We start from the raw sequence: 25,167 nt of genomic DNA, 5'->3' as shown, positions 1-25,167 counted from the left end.
AGGAGGAGGAGGAGAAGGGAGGGAAGCAGCGGGACCACCCCAAGCCTCCTCCCCCGGTGCCGGTCCCTCCCCGAGCCCCTCCCGGCCGTGCCGTGCCTCAGGGCCCGGCTCCTCCCCGCTGCCGGCCGGGGCTCGGCGGCCACGTCCCCGCTCGGGGCCGCTCGGGGCGATGGCGGCGGCGGTGGTGGCGGCGGCGGGGGCGACCCCCGGCCCTTAGCCCCTCGCCCCCCGCCGTGGCCATGCGGTTGTCCTGCAAGGTGGCGGCGGCTCTGCTGGGGCTGGCCGGCCTGCTGCTGCTCCTCTACCTGCTGGCCGGCCGCCACGCCGCCCCCCGCCCGCCGCCGCCCCCCACCCGCCCCGCCGCCCGCCGCCAGCCGCGCCTCGGCCGGAGCCCACCGCGGAGGAGCGGGGCCGGGGGAGCCGGCGCCAGGTAAAGCCCCCCGGAGCTGCCCCCCTGCGAGCAAACATCACGGGGGTGGTGGTGGTGGGGGGGGGCTCGGAAGCGGTGTGAAGCCGCGGTGTGCCCCGGAGGGGTGGCTTTTGCCCGGGGGTGGGGTGCGGGGAGGTGCTGTCACCCCCCAAATTGTGGCTGTGGGGGGGGTCCCAGTGCTGCAGGGCGGTGTGAGGGGGCTGGGAGGTGCTGCGTGGTGCTGCCGTGTCCCGAACGGTGAGTATCGACGGCTTTTAAGCTGCCCAGGTCTGGTTTTAACTGCTCTTTACACGTAAATTATCATGAAAGGTTGAAATCATGCTGTCTCGCATTCCCTCTCCTAGTACCTCACAGATGGGATACTTAAAAAACATGAATATTTGCAAAAAAATCTAATTACTTCAGAAAAAGAGGGAGTGTGTGCGTTCAGTGGGTGGAGGGCTGCGTTCCCCATCGCATTCCAACTTTATTATGGTCAGTGTGACCTCATATATCTAATTAACTTGGTATGTCTTTGTGCCTTTGATTCGTGATTTCACAGAGATGTTCTGAATGAAAACTGTTCCTGTTTCTTGAGCTCTTATTCCTTAACTTGCTGAAGCAGTTGGTTTCTTACAAGCATTGTTGCCCTGCTGAATGCAAGAGATGTTTACTGTGGCTGAGAATGTGTCACGGACAGAATTCAAATGTGTGTATTAAAGCAGGATTATTTCCACTAGCAACTGTACCTCCTGAAGTCATTTTTCTTTGGGGCATATCTCTGCGATTATCATGGAAATCGAGAAGAACACTGAGGGAAGGAGCCTGGAAAGTATGAAACTCTGTTAGCGTGTAAACAACCGCTCCATTTCAATGAGCTTTTCAGCGAGCATCTTCGTGTTCCAAAAGTTGACGTTATCTGACTTTTATTTACTGACTTTGCAAGGATTTTTGACAAAAGTTGTAAACTTTTGTTGTTGTTCTGCAACACAGATGCTGCACCAGACACCAGCAAGAGTTTGCATCGCGGAGAAGCACAATTTTAAGGCCCAAATATGACCCTTGCTGAAAAATTGTGTTGTATTAGGTACTACCAAAATAAAATGTATTTGTTGAGGGTATCCATACAAAAATAACTTAGGGGGAGTGATGTAGCGTGGTCCAAGTCGAGGAGGTGCCTGCCGTCTTGGAAAGGAAGCAGCACCTGCGAACAGGTGCCACGCTAGCACAGATCGCATCCGCACGAGCACGGTGAAGGTATCAGGTGGGAGGATCGGCTCATTGTGAAAAGTCTGATCCGAAATACACTGAAAGCAGTGTGGAGGCTGTTTCCAGGGGACTTGAATGTGGAACAAGGAAAACTGACAGTAGTTGAACTAGTTATTGACTTCGGGAGTGAGTATTCCTGTTCATTGAGCAGGCTTTGCTTGTGCATGGCCTTACAGAAAAGCACATCCAAATGTTAAGCTGAATCACGGTTGTTATTACCAATTCATTCCTATCCTATAAACAGTGATTATTTTGGTTACTCCTTACAAGCCAAGGGAGATTTACAAAATTACTTTAAGGCTATGTGTGATCTAGCCAATTCCTGCAGGATAAAAAGTCCGATTATGACTACGTAAGATCTTGTGGTCTGCCCATGGTGTCTGTATTCATACGCAGGCTGCATGAGTAAGTCACATAACCTCAGTGAAGCTGTGTCTGTGTAAATGTAAAAAGTTGCTTTAATTCAGTTTTGCTGAGTGGATTAGTGTAGTTTAGCCAGAAGAGTGCAGGTTTTGGTCTGAATTCAGAAATACTCGATGCCTCACCTAGGACATGGGTTTGGTTTGTAAGAACCAGTCATGCTGCAGGCAAGGTAGTTTTGCAGGTTGACAATTTTAGTTTAACTCTGAGTCTCTAACGCTGCTTTCTGCAGTTGCATGAGAACAATAGAAGATGTGTGTTTCCAGTTTTGAAGAAATTTCTCCTGATACAAGTAGTGATCCATGGTAAGAGCTTTGAGCCACGTAGTCCCAGCTGGCTGGGGCCTGGCAAGGATTAGGGAATAGGGGCACGTGTGCTGCCTCAGTCATTAGATGATTTTGGCAAGTCTGGAGATGAGCATCACATCTGAGTTTCTGAGTAGCTTGGAAAGCTTGGTTTTGGGGGGTTTACTGATCCTTCCTCTCGGAAGTGAGAAGTCCTGGTCCTTCCGTAAGATTCTCTTCCTGTGTGTAAGTACAAATACGTGCCAGACCGATGTGTGCAAAGCATCAAAAAGCAAAAAGGTTATTTTACATTCGAAGGGCAGATGTGACCACACTTTCTATTAAACCAGCGTGGCAAGGTTTGGGAAGTGAGCCTCTGCCAGGATGTTTGCTTCCCTGGAAGTAACTTTCCCAAAGCAAAACATCTCTTATGTGGCAACCAGTCAAGACGCTTTTTCTCTCTGTGCAGCCTGTGTGCACACATGCAAGTTTGGCTTGAGGTTGATGGCCATAATACCGCGGTGGTGGCCCCAATCACACTTTTCTAACAAAGAGCACCCTTGATAAAAGAAGAAGATACAAACATCCGTTCTGCTTTTCAGTGTTTTCCTCCCTTTGTCTGAGTGGTAGGAAGAGGTTTCAGGAGTTTTTTGATTGCCAGCAACTACAGTCAGTTTTGTGCAACTGCATTAAAGTGAGAAAACTTTATTTTTAAAACATTTTGAGCCTTTCTGGTTTATATTTTAAAGTGTGAGAGGGTGTTTCGTATAACAGAGCCGCTGTTGGGGCATTGGCTCAGTGTTGAGGCTCAGGAAGGGAGCCCATCCAGTGAATCACGTTTTGATACATTGCCTAAATCTAACCTTGTTTATGCTGAGGGAGTAAATGAGATCATAATAAGAAGAAGGTTTCAAAAGCTAACAACTATATTGCATTTTGTAAGAATCTGCATGCATTATCTTTCTCCCTGGAATAAATTTGAAGGTTTGAATAGGTTAGGAGGCTCCGTAATGAGATGGGAATGCATTATTTTGAATGGATCTGGATTGATTTAGACAGGTTTTGGGTTAATTACGTTTGAGACACTTTGGCTGTGACTAATAAGAAAATTGCATGTAATCCAAACTTTAAGGCCTAGAAATGTAGGCTATTGTGCTGGAGCACTCAGGCTTCTTCTGTGATGTCAACAAGCATGCCTGTCAGGAAAAAATGTAAGCAGTAAATAAAATGCCATCGGGCATCTGGGTAGGAGCTGGTCTGTAGTGCTAGGAGACCTTTGCTACAAGTATTTTATCGTGCTACATCCTACGAAGTCTGGCTTCAGCTGTTTCCCAGGGATCTATTCTGCTGGTATTTTGTTAGGCTTTCTGCAGTGCTTAATCCTAGGCAGCAGTGCTTAATTTTAAAGCCATAATAATGGGGAACAGAAGGAAAGGGAAAGCAGGAAGCTGTTTTCTCTGAACAGATGGGTAAAACTGGGAACAGAGCAGGGGGGTTGACATAATATTAGTTAGATTGCTAATATATCAACAAACTACATTTCTGTACTGAAATTAGAAGATGGGGAGCAAGGTAGCAAAGACCTGGCGTATGTAATTCCTTTATTTGTTCTGGTCAAACCTTAAATTTTAAGGACCAGGTCACTGTATTGTGTTAGATGCATTTGAACATTTAATTTAGGCCATAAAGTCCAATTATAGACTGTACCTGTAACCAGTGGGTTGGACTATAAATGAATGAAAGCCTGTGTGCAGGTTAGGAAGAATTTGCTATTAACAATAATTATGGTTCTCTGTGGGTCTGTGTGCTTCTTTTAATACGTATGGAGTTCTCTAGAGGTAGGCAACTATTAGTACTGGAACAGCCGTTCCTCCTTTTACAGGCAGAGCAGCTAAAGCACGAGGAATTAACGACTCACCCACAGCTTTGCAGGGGCTGAGTTACTGAAACAGCCCCAAATGGTGCTCGCTCACCCTCAGCCACTGCCCGAGGACTTCTCTGGTTCCACCGCCTACGAGTGTCTTTGGTGTACAGAACCTAGCCACGTATTCTTGCTTGCTTGCCAGCTGATTTTTATTTTGCATAACAAATCGCATCCTCTGCACTGTTTGCTGGAGTATTTGAAACAAAGCGTGCATCTTTGCTCTGTCCTTTTGTTGTAGAGTCTAGGAGCGTCTGAGCAGGCAGGTTGGGAAAACTCGAGGTGCCCGGTCAGTGTGCGGCACCCAGCGGTAACTGCACGGTGATGAGAGGACTTTGTTCTCACAGTCCTCTTGGTTTCCTAATGTACTTACAAAAAGACAAAATCGTGTGCTATTTGTCATCTCCCAACATCCCTCTGCTCCTCATTCCTGCTTTCTTCACTGTTGCCCTCGGTGTACCAGACTACTAATGAGGTAGCTCAAACACTACCTCCTGCTCCTTTTCTCAGGCTTTTTATTCCTGCTTAGACCATTGCAAGCTCCTGAATGCTTTCAGCCCAGCTCCTCATGACTGATAATTAGCACAAGGCCCAGGTTTTTCCTCCGCTCTGGAGCCAGGGCAGTGTCTGTGTTGGCAGTCGGGATGCCTCCTGTTCTCCACGCCTCCCCTGGGCTCCTGGGGCTGTCTGCTTTCATCGAGGGGCTTCTTCTGCCGAGTCTGTTGGAAGCACCCGTCTGCTTGTACGGGGTTTCTCAATACAAAACAGCTGCAGAACGATAAGCTCGCTGTGCCTAACGTCAAAAAGTCGTAGCGCTTCGGTGTAGGGTTTAGAAATGTCAAAAAAAGCTTTAGTCCCTCTCCCAGCGACTTCCACTGCCACAAGCTGTATCAGAGCAGCTCTTATCCTGCATATGGCTTGATTTAGAGACTCAATTAGAGGAAACATTAAAGGGATGGGGGTAGCGTGGGGGGAAGCGGGATCTGTGTGAGCAGCTAATTATTCACTTTAATAATTCAGCGGTTTTTACACTAATAGGTTGGTAAGTAAATACCACTTCACATAGATGTAGTGTTCTATTATTTATACGCTGATGAAATTGGGGTTTAATTAAGACTAAAGCCCAAGACTTTAAACCATTAATGAAACATGTTGCTTTGTCTAGCCAGGCTGGTATTCCTCAACACAGAAGTGGATTACCCCATGGTACAGAGCGCTGCTGCTACACTGAGCTGTGCTTTAATGTGTGGAAAAACATAATGACAGCTTTATTAACTGTAATTTTTCTCTTTATTTAGAACTTTTGTTTATAGTATTAACTTTACTGATTAATTTTATGTATGTAATTGTGTGCAGAGAGCAGGCAGGGGCTGACGTCCTGTGCTCGGCGGTCTGTCAGGAGCTGGCAGTGATCTATGATCAGCCTTTTGAACTTTACTCGAAAGATTATGATGCTTGTGATTTAGATCCTTTGTCACCATGAATCCATCTAACGGAGCAGAAATGCAATCTGTGTTGGAATGTGAATGCAGTGCAGCAGCAGCATTCCTGGAGGATGTGATTTTACCTCCGTACTGACTGCAGGGGGGAGGACGCAACCAAAAGGCCCCATTTTCAGAATGTCTTCAGGTCCCTAAAAGGACTCTGATTTTTCTGAGTAGCAAGGAGCCTGAACATGCCTTTTACATGCAGATTTTCCTGGCTGAAATTTCTCTAATGTCCACACAGACAAAAGTAAAAAACCCCATAGCTTGGCCTTACACTGCTTGCGGAATCTAGTCGGATTCAACTGGGACAAATAAATGTGTTTGTTTTTAAAAAAATCTGTATTTTAGTAAAATCTCAGGGATTCCATCCAGTGAAATGGAGAGCAGTCCTTTGAAACTACGCCAGTACCTTCAGGCCAGGATTAAGGCATGCATTTTTAAAAGCCAGATTAATTAACTGTTAAAATAATTTGCATATGGATGGGTGATTTATTTATTTATCTATTCATTTCATGATTGGTTGTCCTGTGCCAATCTAGCCAAAAGTTACGGTCCTGGAATGAAATTACTGGATATAGCTCTGTAACCTGCACTGTGTTTGAAGGCTGCCTAGGTAGTAATAAGCCCATTCTGGCTTTGTAACATCAAAGCTGGAAACAAAAGCTATCATTTGCACTTAGCAAGCTGCTGTTGTCTGCTTTGAGGTGCTATTGAATTAGTTTTGTATGTGGATATAGTGCTGTGATTTATGCCAGTGCAGAAATGCAGGAAATCACAGATAAATTTCTGGGAAGACCGCATTTCTTTTTGTTGTAATTTTAAGATTCCTGATTTGCCTTGATTAACAAAATCTGGCCTCCTACTTCTGTGAGTGTCTAATCAGAAAAAAACCTCTCTGATCCCCTACATCATGGAGAGGAAGAAAAAAAAACTCATCTCTTGATGCAAAATTATCTTCTTGTTTACCTTAGTATTTTTTTATATGTCTGTTACAAATTTTCAGGAAGCCTGGAGAACAAAAACATTCAAAAGAGCCTTCATCTCTACAATGCATGCATCTGGCAGTTGTGGCATGTGGGGACCGGCTGGAGGAGACGCTAATCATGCTGAAATCAGCAGTTCTCTTCAGCAACAGGAGGCTCTGTTTTCACATTTTTTCTGAGGATTCCCTTAAGCCTGAATTTGAGAAGAAGGTGAGTTTTTTTTTTGTCATTTGGTAAATAAATACACGAGTCACTTACATGCTACAAATCCTGGAGCAAAATTACACTGACATCAACAAGTAGCAACTAAGTGCTTTGTTACTGTAAGCGGTTTCTAAATTCCTTACACATGCATATTAAAAAAGAAAAGCAATATAACATGTATAATTCCTCCCCTCATGTCTTCTAGTTACAGGAATGGCCCTCCTCATACACAAAGAAGTTTGAATACAACATTTATCCAATAACCTTCTCAGTAGGAAATGCTCAGGAATGGAAAAAGTTATTCAAACCATGTGCTGCCCAGCGCCTTTTTCTCCCGGTAAGGCACCTGGCTTTCTGAGTAGGATGCTTCAAGAAAAGGGGCTGCTTCAAGAAAAGGTTAATTCCACGGAAGGGAAGCTTCGCTGATAGAATATTAAAACGATTTTCAGGCTAAAACGTCTGCTTAAAGGTACTTTAGTCTGTACTATTGCCACTTAAAAACAACAAAGCAGAAATCCAGCCTTTTTTTTTTTTTATGCTAGCAAAAAATGTGTTTCTTATTTGCCTGCAGTTCCACTAGTCTCTCAGTGGAACTTCCACTTAAGACTCAGCGCAAGAGCTCTTTCAGGGTAGATGCTGCGTGTTTTCCATGAATAACATTCTTTTCAGCGTGCAGTCATCATATCCTCTTTATCCACTATCTCCCTTTCCATATGTTAGTCCTCGGACTGATGCTTTCAGGAGTCCCTTTTCTTGTGTTGGACTTCTTTTTGCAAGACTGTAAGATTTGCCCTTAAGGTAATAATTCCAGTGTGTTCTTAGAATCGTAAATTTAGAAATTATATAAAGCTGCTGGACAGAAATAACAATTTTGCATATGTAGAAATATGCAAAATTAAAAGAAGCTTTGCATAAAGCAATTTCAGTGAATTTGAGAACAAACAGCAAAATATCTTGTGCATTGCTGTTGGCTGGGGTGACTCCAGTGAAGTGGCACGCTGCTCACAGGCTCCAGATTTCTTCATTGCTGTCTAATGAGAAATGGGGGGAAAAGAAATCTCTACTTTCTCAGATGGAAACAATCAGGAGACAGCTGCACATCCAGATACGTTAGCCTATGAATACATATGTGAGAAAATATGTGCTGTCAGCAGTTCTGTTTATCTGCCATTTCGGGGTAGATTTTCAAATGCACAAAGGCCAGATGGGCTGGAAGTAACTCCAGCTTCAGCAGGGATCCTCTGCTCCCTGAGTTTTAGATCACCTGGAAAATAATCCCCAAGTGTTAGCCTGTTCTGTACAGATGTGTTGTAAGGATTTACTCGCACGGGGATGTTCTCACTAGGAAAACACAATTCTCTCCTCTTCCTGTGACTGTGGCATTTTTTTGTCACGTCAGTAGAGACACTTGTCACAGAAATGGTCTCACATTTGTTGTCAGCTGTCTGATGACAGGAAAAGGGTCCTGTATCGATGACAGTTCCTTCAGGCTGGGCAGTGCTTTCTCGGTTCCTTCTTTGTCACTTGCGTGTTGCTGAAGTTTGGTGTCTCCAGCGACTTCTTGCAGGGAATGATTAGACTGGTACGTGGTTTCTTGGGAAAATTATGAGGCAGCCTGAACTGTAAATGTTTGTTTCTCTCAGGACAATTGCATGATGTTGTGTGTGGCCAGGCCGAGGTGTCTGGCCCTCAGCAGGTGGGGTTGCCCCAGAACAGTTGCAGCTGACACTATGTTGATGTGGAGACAGCGAGGAAAGTAAGTTGGAGTAAGAGCGGAGGTGGCAAGCATCCCCTTGGCCTTCTGCACTCAAGTTCACAACCTGGCAGAACCTTAATCTGGGTAATTTCAGTCACCATTAATGTTTGTTACTCCATGACTAGGCTCTGATGTCCTCTTTGGATGAGACAGAGCTGTAGAAATCCAGTCCGCACACAGTGGGAGCAGAGGGTGTCTAGTGTTGTTGTGTAGTGGAATATTTTGACTTTTTAAATATATCAACAGGGTGTCAATATCCTTTTTTTCCCCTCCCTCCTTCCAGGCCCTAAGTATTTTCTAGATTTCTAAATGTGCCTGGATTTCGGGAGGACCCCAGGGGAGCAGTGGTGGAGTTGCTCAGCTGTTGAGCCCTCAGTTGTGCAAATTGTCTTGTTCCTGATAATGCTAAGCCTGAGTGGAATGCGAGCCTTTGATTCACAAGTGCCTCTCCTGCCAAAGCCGTCTCTTTGGCGGTGACAGCAGGCATGTGAAAGTGGACAGGAGGGAGCGAGGAATGTGTTAAAGGAAAACTGTGTGAAAATCTTCTGGTGGTTTAACTGGCTGATAAAGCTAGAGCCTACGGGATGTGATCCTACAGCCTGTAGCAATGAAGTGTTCCGCCCTGGGTAGGAGGTTGAAGAACACATTCTCAATTTGTTGAATCTATTTGGGTTACTAATATATTAAGGGAGATCATATGGCATCCTACATCTTGTAGAGGCATTCTGTGACATCTGACCTTACGTTTGCTACACAGAGGCAGGGGAAGTGGCCTCTGTGTAATCTCACAGAGGCTCCTTGTGATCTCACAAGTCTAAATCTTTTCCTGCAGTCCATTTCAATAAAACTGTCAATGGGATCTGCAAAGGCAGAATAAGGAAGATGTGGATCATCATTAGCACAGGACGATACCTTAAAAATAAATGAGGAGGATAATGCTCTCAGCAGTTGCTACCTGACATCTCTGTTAGCAGGAAGGTAGGGTGGTAAAATCATCCTTATCAAGTAGAACTTTTGTCCTTGTGCCGTCAAGTACCCGGACATCATGGCAGTTGGCAGCTATCTACAACCCGAGACAGCTATTGTGCAATGTTAGGAAGATTGGCAGAACGCAGCCCTGTGATACAGCTCGATGCTGTGTGCGGTTCACAGATGTGGAAACCGAAAAATTCCCTGAAATTCTCTGCTCCGAAAGTCACGCAGGACGTGTGAGGCTAAGACTTCTCATCTATCACCTTTTGTATGCCAAGTTGGTTATATTCTCTTCTCCTTCCTGCCTTCCCCCCTTTCCTCCCAATAAATAAGTCATCACCCAAAGCCAGTTTTTATTCTGTGTTCTGGATAGCTATGGGGGTTGTTAGTCCGACTGGACCGTAGGATCACTGAGGATAATCCTAAATATCTGTGTTTGTTTTTTTTTCCCCCACTGAGAACACAATTGCTACATTGAAAGTGTTTGGTGGTATTGACATGGATGTTAAAACAGGGTGAAAAACTGTGTCCTGTTCTCATGAACGCTGTGTGCCACAGAGCTGGCTGGCAGCTGGCTCTGCATTGCTCCGGAGCTACCCAAACAACCGGCTAAAGTATCATGAAATGCTTAAGGGATTTTTGGATGATTTTAACTCTAATAGTAACTAACATTTACAACATTTCCCAAAGCACTGAATCTACTTAACAGCTTTTAAGGTAGATTAACGTTATCCTTGTTCTGTAGGTGTCCTCTTGAGGATGCTGAAGTAACCTCCCCAGTGGATCGGCGACAGTGCTGGGAATAGAGGCCAGGGCTTTATGTAGACAAAATTCTCTCTGTTTTAACTTGAGTTAATTGCTAATTACAATTAAGTTTAGTAACTCAACTTTACATTATCATGGAGATGCAAGCTTAATTGTGATTTGTCCCTGATTTTGCATAAAGCTCTGCTAAATTGACACGCTGGCTGTTGCAAACCGGTAGGTAACGGAGCTTCTTGATGCGCCAATATGTGTTTACACAGTCGTGTGTTATTACTTGCCAACCTTGCTAACTACAGAGACAGAAGTTGTGAAATCAAATTGCAGTTAATTGAGTATTTAAGTGAAGTGTCAGGCTAAATATAGCAAGTTCTGTGCAGAACTTTTTGACAGATTTACTAAGAATACCATCTAGCTGCAAATGAGAAAAAAAAATAATCACAGTTCTTCTGAGCTGCAAGTGCCAGCAGAGTGAGGAAGAAGACAAGGCAGTCAGCCCATATTCCTGACCATTCGTTTCAAAAATCACAGTCTGTCAGGTATGTCTACATGGTTAGTGCTAGCAAGCATAAACTCAGAGCACCAGACACAATCTTGTGCTGCTTGTGCTGCAGGTCAGATGTGCATCTCCTCCAGCGTGTCCCCCTGTGAGCCCCTAGCAGGCTCAGTGCCACTCTGCTCTGGCAGAGCCAGCTGGAGCAAGGTCTCCTACCACTGCCTGCCTCCTGCTGCTCACCTGCTTTTGACGTTGAAAAGCAGCAGTCAAAAACATGTTGCTTTTGAATAAGTAAAGGCTAAATATTGTTTTAAGGTCTGTGAAAAGCACAACATATTTTTCTGAAAATTCTTTCTAGCTTGGGTACAGAGCTGCCTGGAACCTATGGGACATTGGGAATGCCAGAGTTATTTAAATGAAGTTTTATTCCCAATGTAGTTCCATTGAAATCCAGGGAGCTATGCAAGGAACTCTACTGACATGATTTCTGAAATTAAATTCCTCTACCCAAGGCACAGCCAGACAGGGATGTGATCAATTCAGGCTGACATGTGTAGGTTTTAAATAAGTCTTAACACTTCGCATGCGAAAGAGGAAAGTGTGAAGGGTTTAGACGGAGTGAGAGCAGCTTTTCTTTCAGCCTGTTGGGTGTCCCTGCAGGGCAGCAGAGAGGCAGCAATCTTTTGACAGACCAGGAAAGAAAAGCGTGTGAATCTAAGTGGAGGAAGACAGGGTGGAAGGCATGGGGACGAATGCCTGTAGGCACCCACTTGACAGGGAACTGGAATATTTGCTTGAATCTGTTTATATATTGGAAAATTATTACAGTCCGTTTAAGCCTTCCCCAGGCTTAAATTTCTGTGTGTGTTTGCAGTTACTGAAAGAATATTTTCTGCTGGCAGAGGCAGTGCTGACACTGTCAGTTATGCTTGAGAGGAGTTCCTATGTGCACCCATTAAACGCCCCCCTTAACCCTCTGCTAGGAAATGCCTAAACTTGTCTCTCCACCATGACACCATGTGTGTATATATATTACATAATTATATGTATATTATATGTATTTTAAAAAAACAAACAAAAAAACAACAACAAAAAGCATCCTGGTTTGGTCTGCAGTGTGCTGCGGGTCCAGCAGGCAAATAGCTTCTTATCATGCTCTTTATATTTGAATGTTATCACCTGTCTCACACTAAATTTGGAGGGAATTGTTATTTTTAGTGTTTTCATCTTTCTGTGAATTCACTTAGTGGGTCCCTATGAATCAGGGCATGGCAGTGCTACAGAATAGCATGCAATACCCAGAATATCCTTAAGCTAAACATCCTTTTCGTCTTTTCAACTACCTGTCTTCTGTTGATTTACTCTTAAAGTAGCTATGTTTTTGAGTTTGTATCTTTTTTTTTTTATAGTATTGGACTTAAGCTCTGTAGTGTGTTATTGGACTACTGGTGTCATCCATTATCAGTACCTTCCCCTGCTGTTTCATGTGGAAAAAGAAGTCCTGGTGGTATTGCTACAGCCTTCCATGCAGCAGAGTGCTCTGCCTGTTGGACTTGTTTATGTGCAGTTTCTCGTAAGCAGATGTACAGACATTTGCCTTCTCCTGCTCGTCCTGCTATGTGGGAAGAACATAGAGTTATGTCAGGAATTTGTTAAACTTGGCTAACTGTCCGTCGGAGTCCCAAAGTGTGCAGTCAGGTGAAAAATCTCACTCAAATCTGTACTCACACACTTGGCATCTTAATGGATGCCTGCTGAGCATACTTAAAAGTATTTTTTTTTCACTTGCTCAAAGTTCTGTTGTTTCATCTGTCTTTCCCCACTAATCATGATACATTTCAATTCATGTAAAATTAAATTTCTTTGGTAGCATTAAGTCATCTGCATAAATAGGAGGATTTGACATTAGTATCGTTGCAGTTGGATGAGTGACTGGTGGTTCCATGCCACAGCCTGCTGTAAATCAGCCCTTTGGATGTGCCTTTCGAGTAAAGAGAGGGAGAGAAGTGGCCTATTTGGCTGAGACCATAGTAAGAAAATTTCAGTCCTTCAGGAATCCTCGGACAGTTTTAGCAACTAACGAAGAAGAGCAACAAAAATTCAATTGGACCTGATGGTGAACCTTAGCTCATGGTATTTCCTACCTAACAAACAGCATTACAAAGAGCTGCTGCAAATGGCAAGGGAGTTCTCTCAGGCTGTTAAAGCACTGTATAATTTGCCCTACAAAAATTAATGAATGAGCATGTAAGCGCTTGGACAGCCACAAGGGGGAACATTGTCAACGAGAATAGATTAAATATCCTGGATCTAATTTACAATTTACACCCTTGTGACCTGAGTAACTGTACTGTGCTTATTCCTGATGTAGAGTCTGATAACAAAGGTCAGAATCTGACCTGATAAGTCTTAAGAGGACATTTCTATTCACCAAGCAATTCTTTGTTCTTCAGGAGGATGTGTATAGTAGTTGTGATTTCTGTGATTAGTAGTTTTCTTAATGTAAAACATTTTTATGTACTAATATTGAATGTAAGTCTCCTTGTGTAGGAACACAAGGTTGTGATAGGAAAAACATAATCCGAAATAGAGATGAAAAGCTTTCTTTTACGAGAGCTGTCTATGGTGGAAGCTTGTATGTTTCATCGAGGTCTGTGGTAGCCAATCTGACTGCATCATAACGATCCAAATTAGGTTTTGTGACTGATTCTGAAAGCATCTTCTATATACATACAGAGTAGCAGATGTATATTATGCTGTATGGTATATAATTTTCAATACTAATCCTTTCAGAAACCTTGTCATGCAGTATGCAAAAATGACATGTTTTCTAAAACCGGTTAATGTATTTGTAGGTTGTTTTTTTTGTACAAGCATAGCACAGTTTGTTAAAAGAGCTAATAAAATTATGTAAATATATGTTCTTTGCATTTCATTTCTGAACTGATACTAAGTAGGCCTTGTAGATATTTTTGAGAGGTAAGTGGATTGTTGTTGGCTATGAAGGTTAGAATCCAGCGTTTGTGATCTGGTAGCTCTTCTGCTTTGCAGTTGAAATAAACAAACAAGTTATAACTGTTGTTCCTGTAAGTAATTGCATTTAGCTGATAAATCAGCTCTTTTAAATGATCAGTTTAAAGTATTGACCTTTTGTCAATAATCTTCCTTTTTATTGTCTCTTTGGTTCCTTTCTTCCTCTCCTCGCCGTGCAAACCCAAAAGGTTATTTTAAAGGATGTGGATTCTCTCCTGTATGTGGACACTGATGTTCTCTTCCTGAGGCCCATCGATGACATCTGGCACATCCTGAAAGAATTCAACTCAACCCAGCTAGCTGCTATGGCCCCAGAACATGAAATACCAAAGATTGGCTGGTACAGTCGATTTGCGCGTCACCCATATTACGGGACAACTGGAGTCAATTCCGGAGTGATGCTAATGAATTTAACACGGATACGCAGCACTCAGTTCAAGGTGAGAAGAAATGCAGCTGTTGCAGAAAATAGCGATTTATGTGTTTTTCACATCTTTTAGTGAAACAGAGTTATGTTAAGAATTAAAATTAGTAGAGAATTATATAAAGCCTATATTATAAAGAATCTCAAAAGTACAGAATGCATACATGGATACTAAACCCAATTATTGTGAAAATGATCACTAAAACAAGTGAAATATCCTCATGAGGCTGGAGCACTGAGAACTTGCAGATGAAGCAGTCTGCTAGTAGAGAAAATGTCATCTTCAACAGTTCACACTCTCCTTTCGCAGGTACATAAAAGGAGAAATTCAAGGACCTTCAGTGTGGTCACAATGTTGTTTTAAAATTGAGAAGCTTGATGTAAATATCCAGATAAATTTGTAATTGTTTGCATCTGCTGTAAATAAAATTTTGTACCCTGCTGCAGATGAAGTGATTCTGTGAATCAATATAAACGAGGAGGGAATGTTTTCCCTCCTTAAACTGACATCTTTCTAATTTTGTGAAAGGCCTGACACGTTAAATTTTGTTTGCTCTGTTGAGCATGTATTCTGTAATCTCTTTAAAAACTTTATTTACCCCCTGAGTGGTCTTGTTCTTCAGTCAAGGCCAGGGGTTACTCATACAAGAACAGCTTGATTAAGAAAATAAACAAACTTCCTTTTTATATCAGAATCCCTGGGAAGGGAAGATCGTTTTCAGTTTGCATTTTCCTCACTTCTATACCTCAATTTTCACCTTGTCCTTGCATTTTTACGTTTTTCCACATTTTCTCCCTCCTGTTGCTCAGAATAGGAAGATTCTCAATAGCAGGAGCTGACATCAGAGCAACACCCAGGAGACCTTGCTTTCCCATTCGGTTAGATTAACAGCACAGTCAGCTCTGCTCTTCCAACCCTATCCGGGTCAATGTTTCCTAGCAGTTCTTCATTTTTCTAGGTATCTGACATGGCTTAGCAGATGCAGGAATATGTGGGTGCCACGCTCTGAGTCATACATCACATCACTGTACCCGGGATTAACCCATTGCTTCTGTTTTTCTTCCTGCAGAACAGCATGATACCAGGCGGTTTGACCTGGGAGGAAATGCTGTATCCATTATACCAAAAGTACAAAAATTACATTACGTGGGGAGACCAGGATCTACTAAATATTATTTTTTACTTTAACCCAGGTAAGTAAGGGTTCTTGGAATCATGATGATCTGTGCTAAGAAATCTTACTGACTTCACTAAATTAAAAAAAAAAAAGCTGTTTGTTACTTTTGATAGCATAGTGTACTCCTGCATGAAGATCATGTGTACGCACACGTAGGATTTGCCACCTATAAAAATACTTCTGAAAGTGGTGCGGGTAATGAGGCTCATACTTGGCTCTAATGAATATGTAAATTTGTCTTCTGGAAACTGAGAGAAAATAAGTATAATGTTAGTTTCATGATCGAATGCAGACATAAAGTTTAAGTTGCATATGTGCTTAAGAGCTTCACTGGACCAGGGCCTAGCTGGAAAATATTTTTGTTTCAGATGTTTATCTGAGCACAAGGTTGCCAAACATTCTCCAAAATTATGGTCTATTTTTCTGAAATCCAGCTGAATTCTGACACTTATGCAAATAACTGTGTTACTATAAACAGAAAACAGAAACAGCCACTGAAATACCTCCTTTAAAGCCTTCTGCCCTCCTTCAGTGCAAGTTACGTTTTGAGAAACGTGCGGCTAGCCTCTCACCTGAATGACTCATCCTCAGCAAGCAGCTGAATGGTGTCATTTATATTCCGCTGTTTAGCTGTGTGTTTTCTACTCTTCCTACATTCTGCTTGCTCTGGTGCTATGAAGAGCTCCAGAGGACCTCCTATGTCTCAAGATGTTATCATGGCATACCCCACCCATCCAAGGGATTGCAAGGCTCCAACAGAGGGTTAGCACGACCAATCCGTATATATTTGTAAACACAGCAAAATAATATATCAGATTCCTGTCTGTCACTCTTGCACAATGTCTCCATAAACAGTTTGCAACATTTCTGGCGTCTCCTTCCTGTCCTCCTGATTTTCAGTCTTACTTGCATGAGTGTGCATTTCCAAGGAACTGGCAGCTGAAAGCTTCTTCGTTTTAAAAGGGCGTGTCTTTTTTCCACAAATGCTGAGGCAGTTTCTGGAAGTTCAGCTCCCTTGAAGATCACACAGAAGTAACTTCAAGCTCTTCCAAAAACAGTAACATGTAAGAAATGCAAGGATTTCAAAATTGCAGCATAGTAGGTGCTTTCCAAAGAAGCTGAGAACCTTATTTCACACTTGGGAATGTGCTAAGCATCCGTCCTTATTTGCTTTTCCTCATTTCCTATGTGACCTTGTATTCCCTCAAGTGAGCTTGAAAACAAAACAGGTTTGGATTTATCTTTATTCTGTCCCCTTTCCTTTTACTCTGAGGAGTTGTAGTGGAGGTAACTGGATGTGCTCAAGTCCAGCCAAAAATACGGGAGAGCAAAAGCAAAGCAGGAAGTTAACATCTGTTTATTGCAGACAGATGTCAAACATCAGTGTCCTGGGTACACTGCTCATTAGACTCAATCCTGGGGGAATATAAAGTGGAAGAAATCTTCATAATGAAATTATAAATTAATTTCTGAAAAGACATAAATATTACGAGAATAGGGTCTTCTGGAGAAAGATGAAGCTGGATTGGTCATAAAGTCAAACTGAAGTTGCTAATTTAAGCATGAGAGGAAAAAAAAAAAAAGCCTGTTGAGTGTTCTCTATCAAATCCATATGTTGAGACTCTGTTCTGCACCATAATCTGCCTTTTCCTTGTAACTGGTAAATTTTTTTTTTTTCCCCAATCAAGTAACATCAGACTGCACAAGAAAAAGAAAACAAAATAATTGGATACAACTCAAACAGCAAACCAGACTTTCCCAAGTTTTTAAACTGCTGGACTGATGAAACTGACCTAGGAAAGAATCAGTCGAGACTGCTGCAGATGGCTTTTTATAGATGCACTGCACTGGCTTAAAACTGCACAGAACTGTGCTAGCTGGGGCCTGGAAGGATGCCCCCTTCTTCCTTTCTCCCAAGGCTGTTCAGATGATTGATGTATCACAGAGCAGCTGGAGGTCAAGCCCAGCTGTGACAGCAAAAAATGTGCAAAAGCTTCATGGTGAGAAGAAGATGGAGAACACTCAAGTAACACGTACAGAAGCTGATAAGCACCTGATGACATCCTCTCCCCGTAGTGGCCTGCTGAGCAGTTGTGCTTGCAAACATCTGCTCAGGCTTCCTGGAAAGTCCCCGTTAACTGGATCAGAGTTTGGATTGGGGAATCGCAGCCTTCCCTGTCCTTCCAGCAACACCACGGAGTGATTTTGGATGTGTTGTAGGTCAGACTGAATGGAGACCACTTACCATCTACCCTCTCTTGAGCAGTCTCCTGCTAGAGATGCCTTTAGGGAAGAGCTGTTTCAAAAACATCTTCTCTCACTTCCTCAAGAATCACACAGGAGCTGCTGCACATTTCTTGGGAAGCTAGGAAAGGCCAAGTGGAAACTTCAATCTTCAGCACTTCTGACACGACCTGCCAGCGTAGTGGAATGATTCATTGTGCTCCATTTCTGTAGCAAAAAGGTCACAGGCAGTGGCATGATTCATTAAAAGCGTGTTACAAATACTGTGGGTGTATGGAGAAAGCTTAAAAAAAAAAATCAGTAGGGAAAATGAGGTTAGAAGCCCTTTTGAGAAATCAGGCTGATCTTTAAAATAGTCTGCACCTTTGAAATGAATGGATGACAACTCTTAGGAAGACTATGGATAAAATACAGTGCCTCTTGTGCCCTGCTGTGTCTCAGTTTAACAAAGTGCCATACCCTCAACGAAAGCTTCAGCAGCGAACAGTGGATATACTTTGCAAGATTCCCCTGCTATCTCCAGCAGGATTCAGGATTTTGCACACCCATCAGTGCTCCGTGTGCTTCCCCCATCATTTCTGTAACTCTGGAAACTTCCTCCTGTGGCAGAAGACCCTGAATAGTGCCACATAGCTTATGCTCTCTAGGTTTGATTCTGTCATTTCTAACCTTGTAAACATACTCTTGGCTTATATTTGCACCCAGCCTTTTCATTGCCCTCCCCTCTCTTCTGATCAGCTCCAGTCCAGCAGTGCTGAGGGAGGCGTAGCCGTCCTCTGAGGAAGGGAAGCTTCTGTGTCTAGTTGTTGCTTTGGACCCTTGTAAAAAAGTAACTGATTTTTTCTGATCGTCAGTTCCAGCTTTTCCACAGAACCACGGTTTAAGTTGTAACTCATTTAATGTCTTTTTTTTCCTTTTTCTCCCCCTCTTTTTTTTCCGTCCCAATCCCCCCGGCTGACACTGGCAGAGTGTCTCTACGTGTTTCCATGTCAGTGGAACTACCGCCCTGACCACTGCATGTATGGAAGTAACTGCAAAGGTGCAGAAGAAGAAGGTGTCTCCATTTTGCATGGAAATAGAGGTGTCTACCATGATGACAAGCAGCCTACGTTCAAGGCACTCTATGAAGTGATACGTGATGTAAGTCTCCTCTTTTGATAGAGGCAGTCCTTTTTTTTTCCCATGTAGCTTCTAGCTTTAAGCAGGTCACTCAGATCGCTATTCCAGCACACCAGGCTGAGCGGAGTTGTGATTCATGTAAACCCTTTGGTCACAAATAATGAGGTTGCTGTGGCCTGTCCTGTTTTACTGGGATGATTTGAACAATCTTCCTTCATGTTACAACAAACTTCTAATCAAAACGTCCACTAAATTGCTTTTCTGCAATACTGGAGCTGAAAACTAACAATTCTCTTTCTCTTTCCTTTAGTTTCCATTTGAAGACAATCTCTTCCAGTCTTTGTACTATCCTCTTCAGTCTAAGTTTCTGGACACAGTGCACACTTTATGTGGGAGAATTCCACAAGTATTTTTGAAGCAAATTGAGAAAACTATGAAGAAAGTGTATGAAAATCGTGTCATTGTCTACCTGGGGGCCAACCACAGATACTAAATGTAGCTGTGTTTTTTACTTGGAGTTTTTCATTCTTGCACTCAGACATCATGAAGCATTTAAATGAAGAATGTGACCTCTTTTACTCAGAAAAAGATATATTTTTTTCCATATCCAATTTCTTAATAACTCTCTGAAACTGCAAAAACAGAAGAAATCCTAGAGATCCACCTGAACTGTCCTTTTTTAGGCATTCTGTTGTCTTCCTACATTGCTCTTGGTTGCCACACAGTGAGTTGATGATTCTAACTTTTGTTTGATGAGTTCAGTTTGGTTATTTGTTTAAGACCAGCTGTATTCAGTGTAACTTTTTAAGTTGTGCAGAAGTTTGTACTGGACTTAAGCTCAACAAAGAAGTGACAGTTTGAGCTATTTAATATGTATGGGATATAACTCTTGAAATGATAAGGCAAATACTCTTGGCTGTCATGAGAATGCTAAATTACAGCAAAGGTCACTCTTGTCATATGATGAGTAAAAATTTACTGTAGTATAGGGAAAGCATTTGCTTAAAATTGAAGTTCTGTCTGAAGGTGTGTTGCTTGCTGTTCTTCACACGTAGGACCTAAGATTTCTCTTACAAAGGTTAGGGGAATAGAAGAGTCCACTTTATTTTACAGCACTTTTTGTCCAGTGATTGTCAATTTTACCCTTTGCTATTCAGTAGTTTTATGAGGGCTTCTCACAAAGGAAATAGATGGAAAATAATTACAGCATAAACAGCATACAAGTAATGGGAAGGGGATGCAGTGGAAGATGTGTCACCTGCACAAGTAATGCACAACACAAACAGAATCCTTTCTTGCATGGAGCGCAGGCATGGTCTTCCTCTCTGCTCTCCTACAGGTTTAAGAACATATTCCCTAGCTTGGTAATGCTCATTGCATTAGATGCAGCACAAGAATGTTGTGAATGAAGAGTCCAAAATCAGGTATTATTGTTCTGTTTTTAATTAATTAATCCTCTTTAATTGCTATTTACTGCACAGTGATGATGCTATGCCACGGAGAACCTTTGTTCTGTACCTAGGCTGGGAGACAGAACGCTGGCTGTGACCTCTGCTTTTGGCAGTGCCGGGAGCCCGGGCTGTAGGAAGGTGTCTACCTGGCAGCTCCCTTCCTGGAGGTACAGTTCTACGCTAGGATCATAATGGATAGCTTCAAAGTGAAAAGGGGATACAAGAAGGCTTTGATGTCTATTTAAAGTACTTCATTTAGTTTAGATGTCAAAAGTACGATCATCGTATGATATGCACAGACAAGAACTTCCTAAAACTTGCAATAGCCGAGAGGTGATAGGGACGAGTTACTGGGGAATGGAAAGTAAGGACACTCTTACGGAGCAGTGACACGGGAGCAGACTTGCAGAGAGCATCCTTTAAGTGTAAACAAGCCCTGATGGGTGCACGTAGGTGGGAACATGTAGAAAACAGCAGAAAATGATCTTACTTTCCAAGTGTGTTTAGCAAAAGAAATTCACTCTTGAAATTACTGTATTTTATGTCTCACAGGCAAAGTAGGAGAGAGGTGAGGAAGGTGAGATGCATGAAGCTTTCCTCTAACAAAAAGAAAATGGATACAGTTTGCATATCCTGTATACGTAACATGCATTTATTAGAGATAAATATCTGTTGTGTGTGGGTGAGGGGTAGGATGTGTTTCTGAAGTTACAAAGGAGGATTTCGGAAGAGTTGTACTTCTGGAGGTTGCTGCCCTATCCAGTCAGGACAGATGCACAGCTTCATAAAAACCAGCCTCCAGCAGAAGGTACTCGCAGCGCGCACATACCTCTCCTTGTGTGGCAGCTCACAAGAGAGAAAAAACACAGACCTTGCTGGCATCTCCGGCTGCCAGATCGGCTGCACGCGGGATTAAGTGCTGACAAACTTTTTCCGAATGCACGGGGTGTGAAAGTGGCTGTGACACATCCCGAAGCGTGCTGTGTGAGTGACACGGCGTGGCAAACTGCATCGCTACCCGATCGGCTGAGCAGAGGGGGTGTTAAAGCAGGGGGTGTGCAGTCTTGGGCCTGGCAGTTTCGCTGCAGGCCTGCGCTAGCCCTCAGCGGGCCTGACACGCAGGCACGTCTGCTGTTCGCGCTTCTGTGCTGCAAATTCCAGTCGACAATTTGAGCGTGTTTTGTGACTCAGAGACATTATCTTACAGTCTTTGCCACATAAGTGTAAATTGACTTGTAAAAGACAGAGGCCCTTCTGCATCTGCTCTGATGGAAAGCTCAGAATTTCCTAATGGGAACCAGAGAGGCATTGAAGCTTCAGTTTAGGTGTTGCTTTCTCACACAACTCTCCTCAGTATTTTCTATTTCAATTAGAGTTCTAATTGCCGCTTAGAAAACGCTGCATTTCTAGATAGAGCAAAGCTTGAAAACAATGCAAATGGACCTTGAAGACTTCAAAACCAGGAGGCAATGAAAGGAAAGCACAGTATGCTGTTTTAAAAAGTTTAAATTAATGTAAGCCTAACATAAGTAAGCCGTTTAGGCCAGCAATACTGAGAACTTGTAGAAATCTTAGCTTGCTTTTTGATCTTTATTTTTGAGTATCGGGGTAAAGCTGCCTGTAGGTCAAATGAGGATAGATGAGACGCGTGTTGGGCTCTCTGAATTCCTCATTTCTGTGATATCTACAAGCCACGGAAAGTTGCAGAGCAAAAGTCTTGTTGCCCAGACGGTTGCAATACTGATGCTAAGTGTCTGGAGGTTAGGAGGCTGTGATTGTGTAAGCCATGATTCAGCAAAACCCTGCGCTAAAATGAAGGAATGGAATTAATCACAAAACAAAGGCATAACTACATATAAAATGATTAGACTTTAATACTGCTTTTTATGTTTACAGGGGGTGCTACATTATTTTTAGAAAGAACTGTGTTATGTTCGCAACAGCTATTGAAATGTATGAAGTATATGCTTTAACGTGGAGACGTCTGTTCATCCAGTATCAGCTTGCAGGAGGAATGGGGGAGTTCCCCCCGCTGTGCTTTTTCTGAAGGGGGGAAAAAAAGCTATAATTTGAACTCTCCAAAGTGTACTAAAACAATTATGTAACTTTGATTCTGCTGTTGTTGTTAGAATTATTAATTTATATTCTGTTACAGCTTTCAAAAGCATATTGTATTTTGGTTTTAACAGTAGTTGGTTCTAGTATTAATCTTATTTAGAAACCATTTTTCATTCATTTCGTATTTCATACTTGTGGCTAATTCATGTAAATTAGCCTTCATTTACTTTAATAATGGGATATGTAAATACTTACATAGACCTTGTATCCTCTTTTCTGCTTCCTCTCATATTTTAGTTATTTCCAGTGGTATAATGTAACCAAAACACCTTTGTTAATGTAACACATTCAGCAGTGTGTCATAACAGAGAAGGGAAAACCAAAATAGTTTTCTATAAAGGAGCAGACACTCCAGCAGGCTGAATGTGCTGGTAACAAAGAATCCCCTTTAACATGGAGAAGGAAGCAGTAGGGTGCAGCCCGCGGAGCTGTGCCCTGGTTACATGAAGGTAAGCCCGGACCCAGCAACCCTTCAGTTCTCTGAATTCTGCCCGTAGTCAGTAGGCTTATATGCAGTGCATAAAGTTAAGTGTGTAAGCAAGTCCTTGCTGTATCAGCGTCAAATATTCAGGTTTTAAATTCGCTATATTATACTTGAACTTGCTGAAGATAGATAAATAGGGGCTTTGTATTAAGAGCTGCTGAGCACCTCCTTTTAGCCCAAAGCCATTTAAGAAAGTGTCAGGTTACAAATGCACGTTGTAGAACAAAGAACTGCCAGAGTGGGAAGCACTTGGTTGCATCATTTATATAACGTGAGAGCTTTTCTAGGTTATTTGCCTGCATATTACAAAGGAGGCTTAGATAGCTTTGTTATCGTTTCTTTTTTCTTACAAGAGGAAACTGGAAACTGCTGTGTGTGTGCATACCTACACAGCACGAGTGTGTGTGTACAGAGCTGTGTACCTTTTCTGTATCATCAGATTCTTGTGTATTTTTATTTGACAAGTGCACCAATTGTTTATAGCTCCCAAGGAGGCATAGCAGTGCATTTCTGTGTTAAAATCCTCTGGCTTACAGTACAAATAAATGAATTTTTAAGCAAGCTCTGTATTTTTATTTATATAAGTATATTTAAGTGTGTGTACTGGGTCTCATTGCGATGGAGTTAAGTACTAATGCTGTTAACTTTCCGTTGTAGCATTTCTGCCCATGCCTGTTTTGAAGAGTTAGTTACTTTATCTATGGTTGACACTAGAATTCAGTGATGTCTGTTCTTCAATTTGCTTTCAAGGCGGCTGTATTCTTTGGTATGTTGTAGCCTTTATTTTTCTTGTTTAAGGTAAAAGGGGTATGGCCTCAGGGAGGTGTTGCCTTCTGCTCACCTGGTGTTGCATTTAAAATGTATGGATTTTGCAGTTCCGCACAAAAATCCACCAGCAAGGTAAGGTTCTTGGTTGTGTGGCTTGTGCTGAAGTAATGGGGAGCGAAGTGGAGAGGGAAGTACAACACTGGTTGAAATATCTCCATGCGTGTGTATGGTCTGTCTGCGTCGAGCAGAGAACACTGGGCTTACCGTTCCTCTTTTACCACGTTACTCTTACCATAGTGAAGGAGTGTTAGATTGGATGAGACAAATACATACATTTAACTTCCATCAAAGTGGTGGTGAGTCCTGCTCCACTCCAGTTGTTTTGTGGTGACAGAGTTGGGAACCTAGTCTCAGAGGAAACTGAGGTTACCACCTTCTGCAACACTTCAAGGATTTGGGCATTTAGCATCATTTGCCTTCCCTTCTTTCCTTCTTGTTTGTTTTGTGTTGTTGTTTTGTTTTTTGACACTCTTGTGTGGTCACTGCTGCAGTGTCTGTGGTTTTGCTGCAACACCTGTGTGTGACAGGAGCCTGTGAGCTGGCTCTGCAGCCAAACCAGTTGAATGCCGGGTGATGAAATTGTTTTCCCATTTGCTCAAATTGCTCAACTGGATGGTATGTTGGGCTCAGTCACACTCTCTTTGAAGTCAAGAATAAAACTCCCATTGATATTCATGAGAAGAGGTAAGGCCAGCTGTAAACCAGTAGCACTCTGTACAGTGTTCCTTCATTTCTGGCCTGGGAAGTGTGTGGCTGGCTGGTGTTTCATTACCTGCCCTTAGTCAGCCTGGGCAGCGCTGTCCTCATCCAAGATTTTTTACTGGCAAGCGTGGCTTCAGTCAGTATTGAAACTTACAGGGAGAATGTGCACAAAATTTCCTAAATACAGAGCAGGCAGAAGTAAGATGGGCATTTACCCCTTGCTGGTGGTTCAGAGGAAGGGACCTGAACTGAGATTTCCACGTCCTCATTGCCGTCCTGCTGGGTCTGTTGGATCAGTATGAACCTTGCTGGCTGCAGCTGCCCTGTTGGGCACAAACAGACTCTGAGCTCCCTGAAGCACAGTTACCAAAGCTGGGGGACCTGGGTGCTGGATGAATCCCCTCCCCTGCTCTCGCTGCTGTACGCACGTGGATAACCACGACTGATGCTAGGAGACATCCCCGTCGTGTTCACATGGAGCACTGAGTATAAATGGAGCTCAGATAAGATTTTATATTCATCCTTGTAAGTATGATCCAAGCAGAGATAACTCTGCATGTCTGTGACATTTATAGCTGAGAATGAAGTACCAATAATGGAAGAAAAAATGTGGGACTTTCATA

At 42.8% G+C, this 25,167-nt stretch overlaps 1 protein-coding gene across 1 annotated transcript; it reads left to right on the top strand.

Moving 5' to 3' along the window:
- The first annotated feature begins 106 nt into the window (after positions 1–106).
- On the top strand, positions 107–23,575 carry GXYLT2 (glucoside xylosyltransferase 2). Its single transcript, XM_084530536.1, has 7 exons — positions 107–430; positions 6,794–6,983; positions 7,183–7,314; positions 14,185–14,436; positions 15,491–15,614; positions 18,810–18,982; positions 19,272–23,575. Exons 1-7 carry the CDS (start codon positions 240–242, stop codon positions 19,452–19,454), a joined length of 1,245 nt encoding a protein of 414 aa, XP_084386662.1. The 5' UTR covers positions 107–239; the 3' UTR covers positions 19,455–23,575.
- Positions 23,576–25,167: the final 1,592 nt, after the last annotated feature.

This window comes from Aythya ferina (genome assembly GCF_964211825.1).
Source record: "Aythya ferina genome assembly, chromosome: 10".
Classification (NCBI taxonomy): Eukaryota; Metazoa; Chordata; class Aves; order Anseriformes; family Anatidae; genus Aythya; species Aythya ferina.
This window is presented reverse-complemented; position numbering and strand designations above follow the sequence as displayed.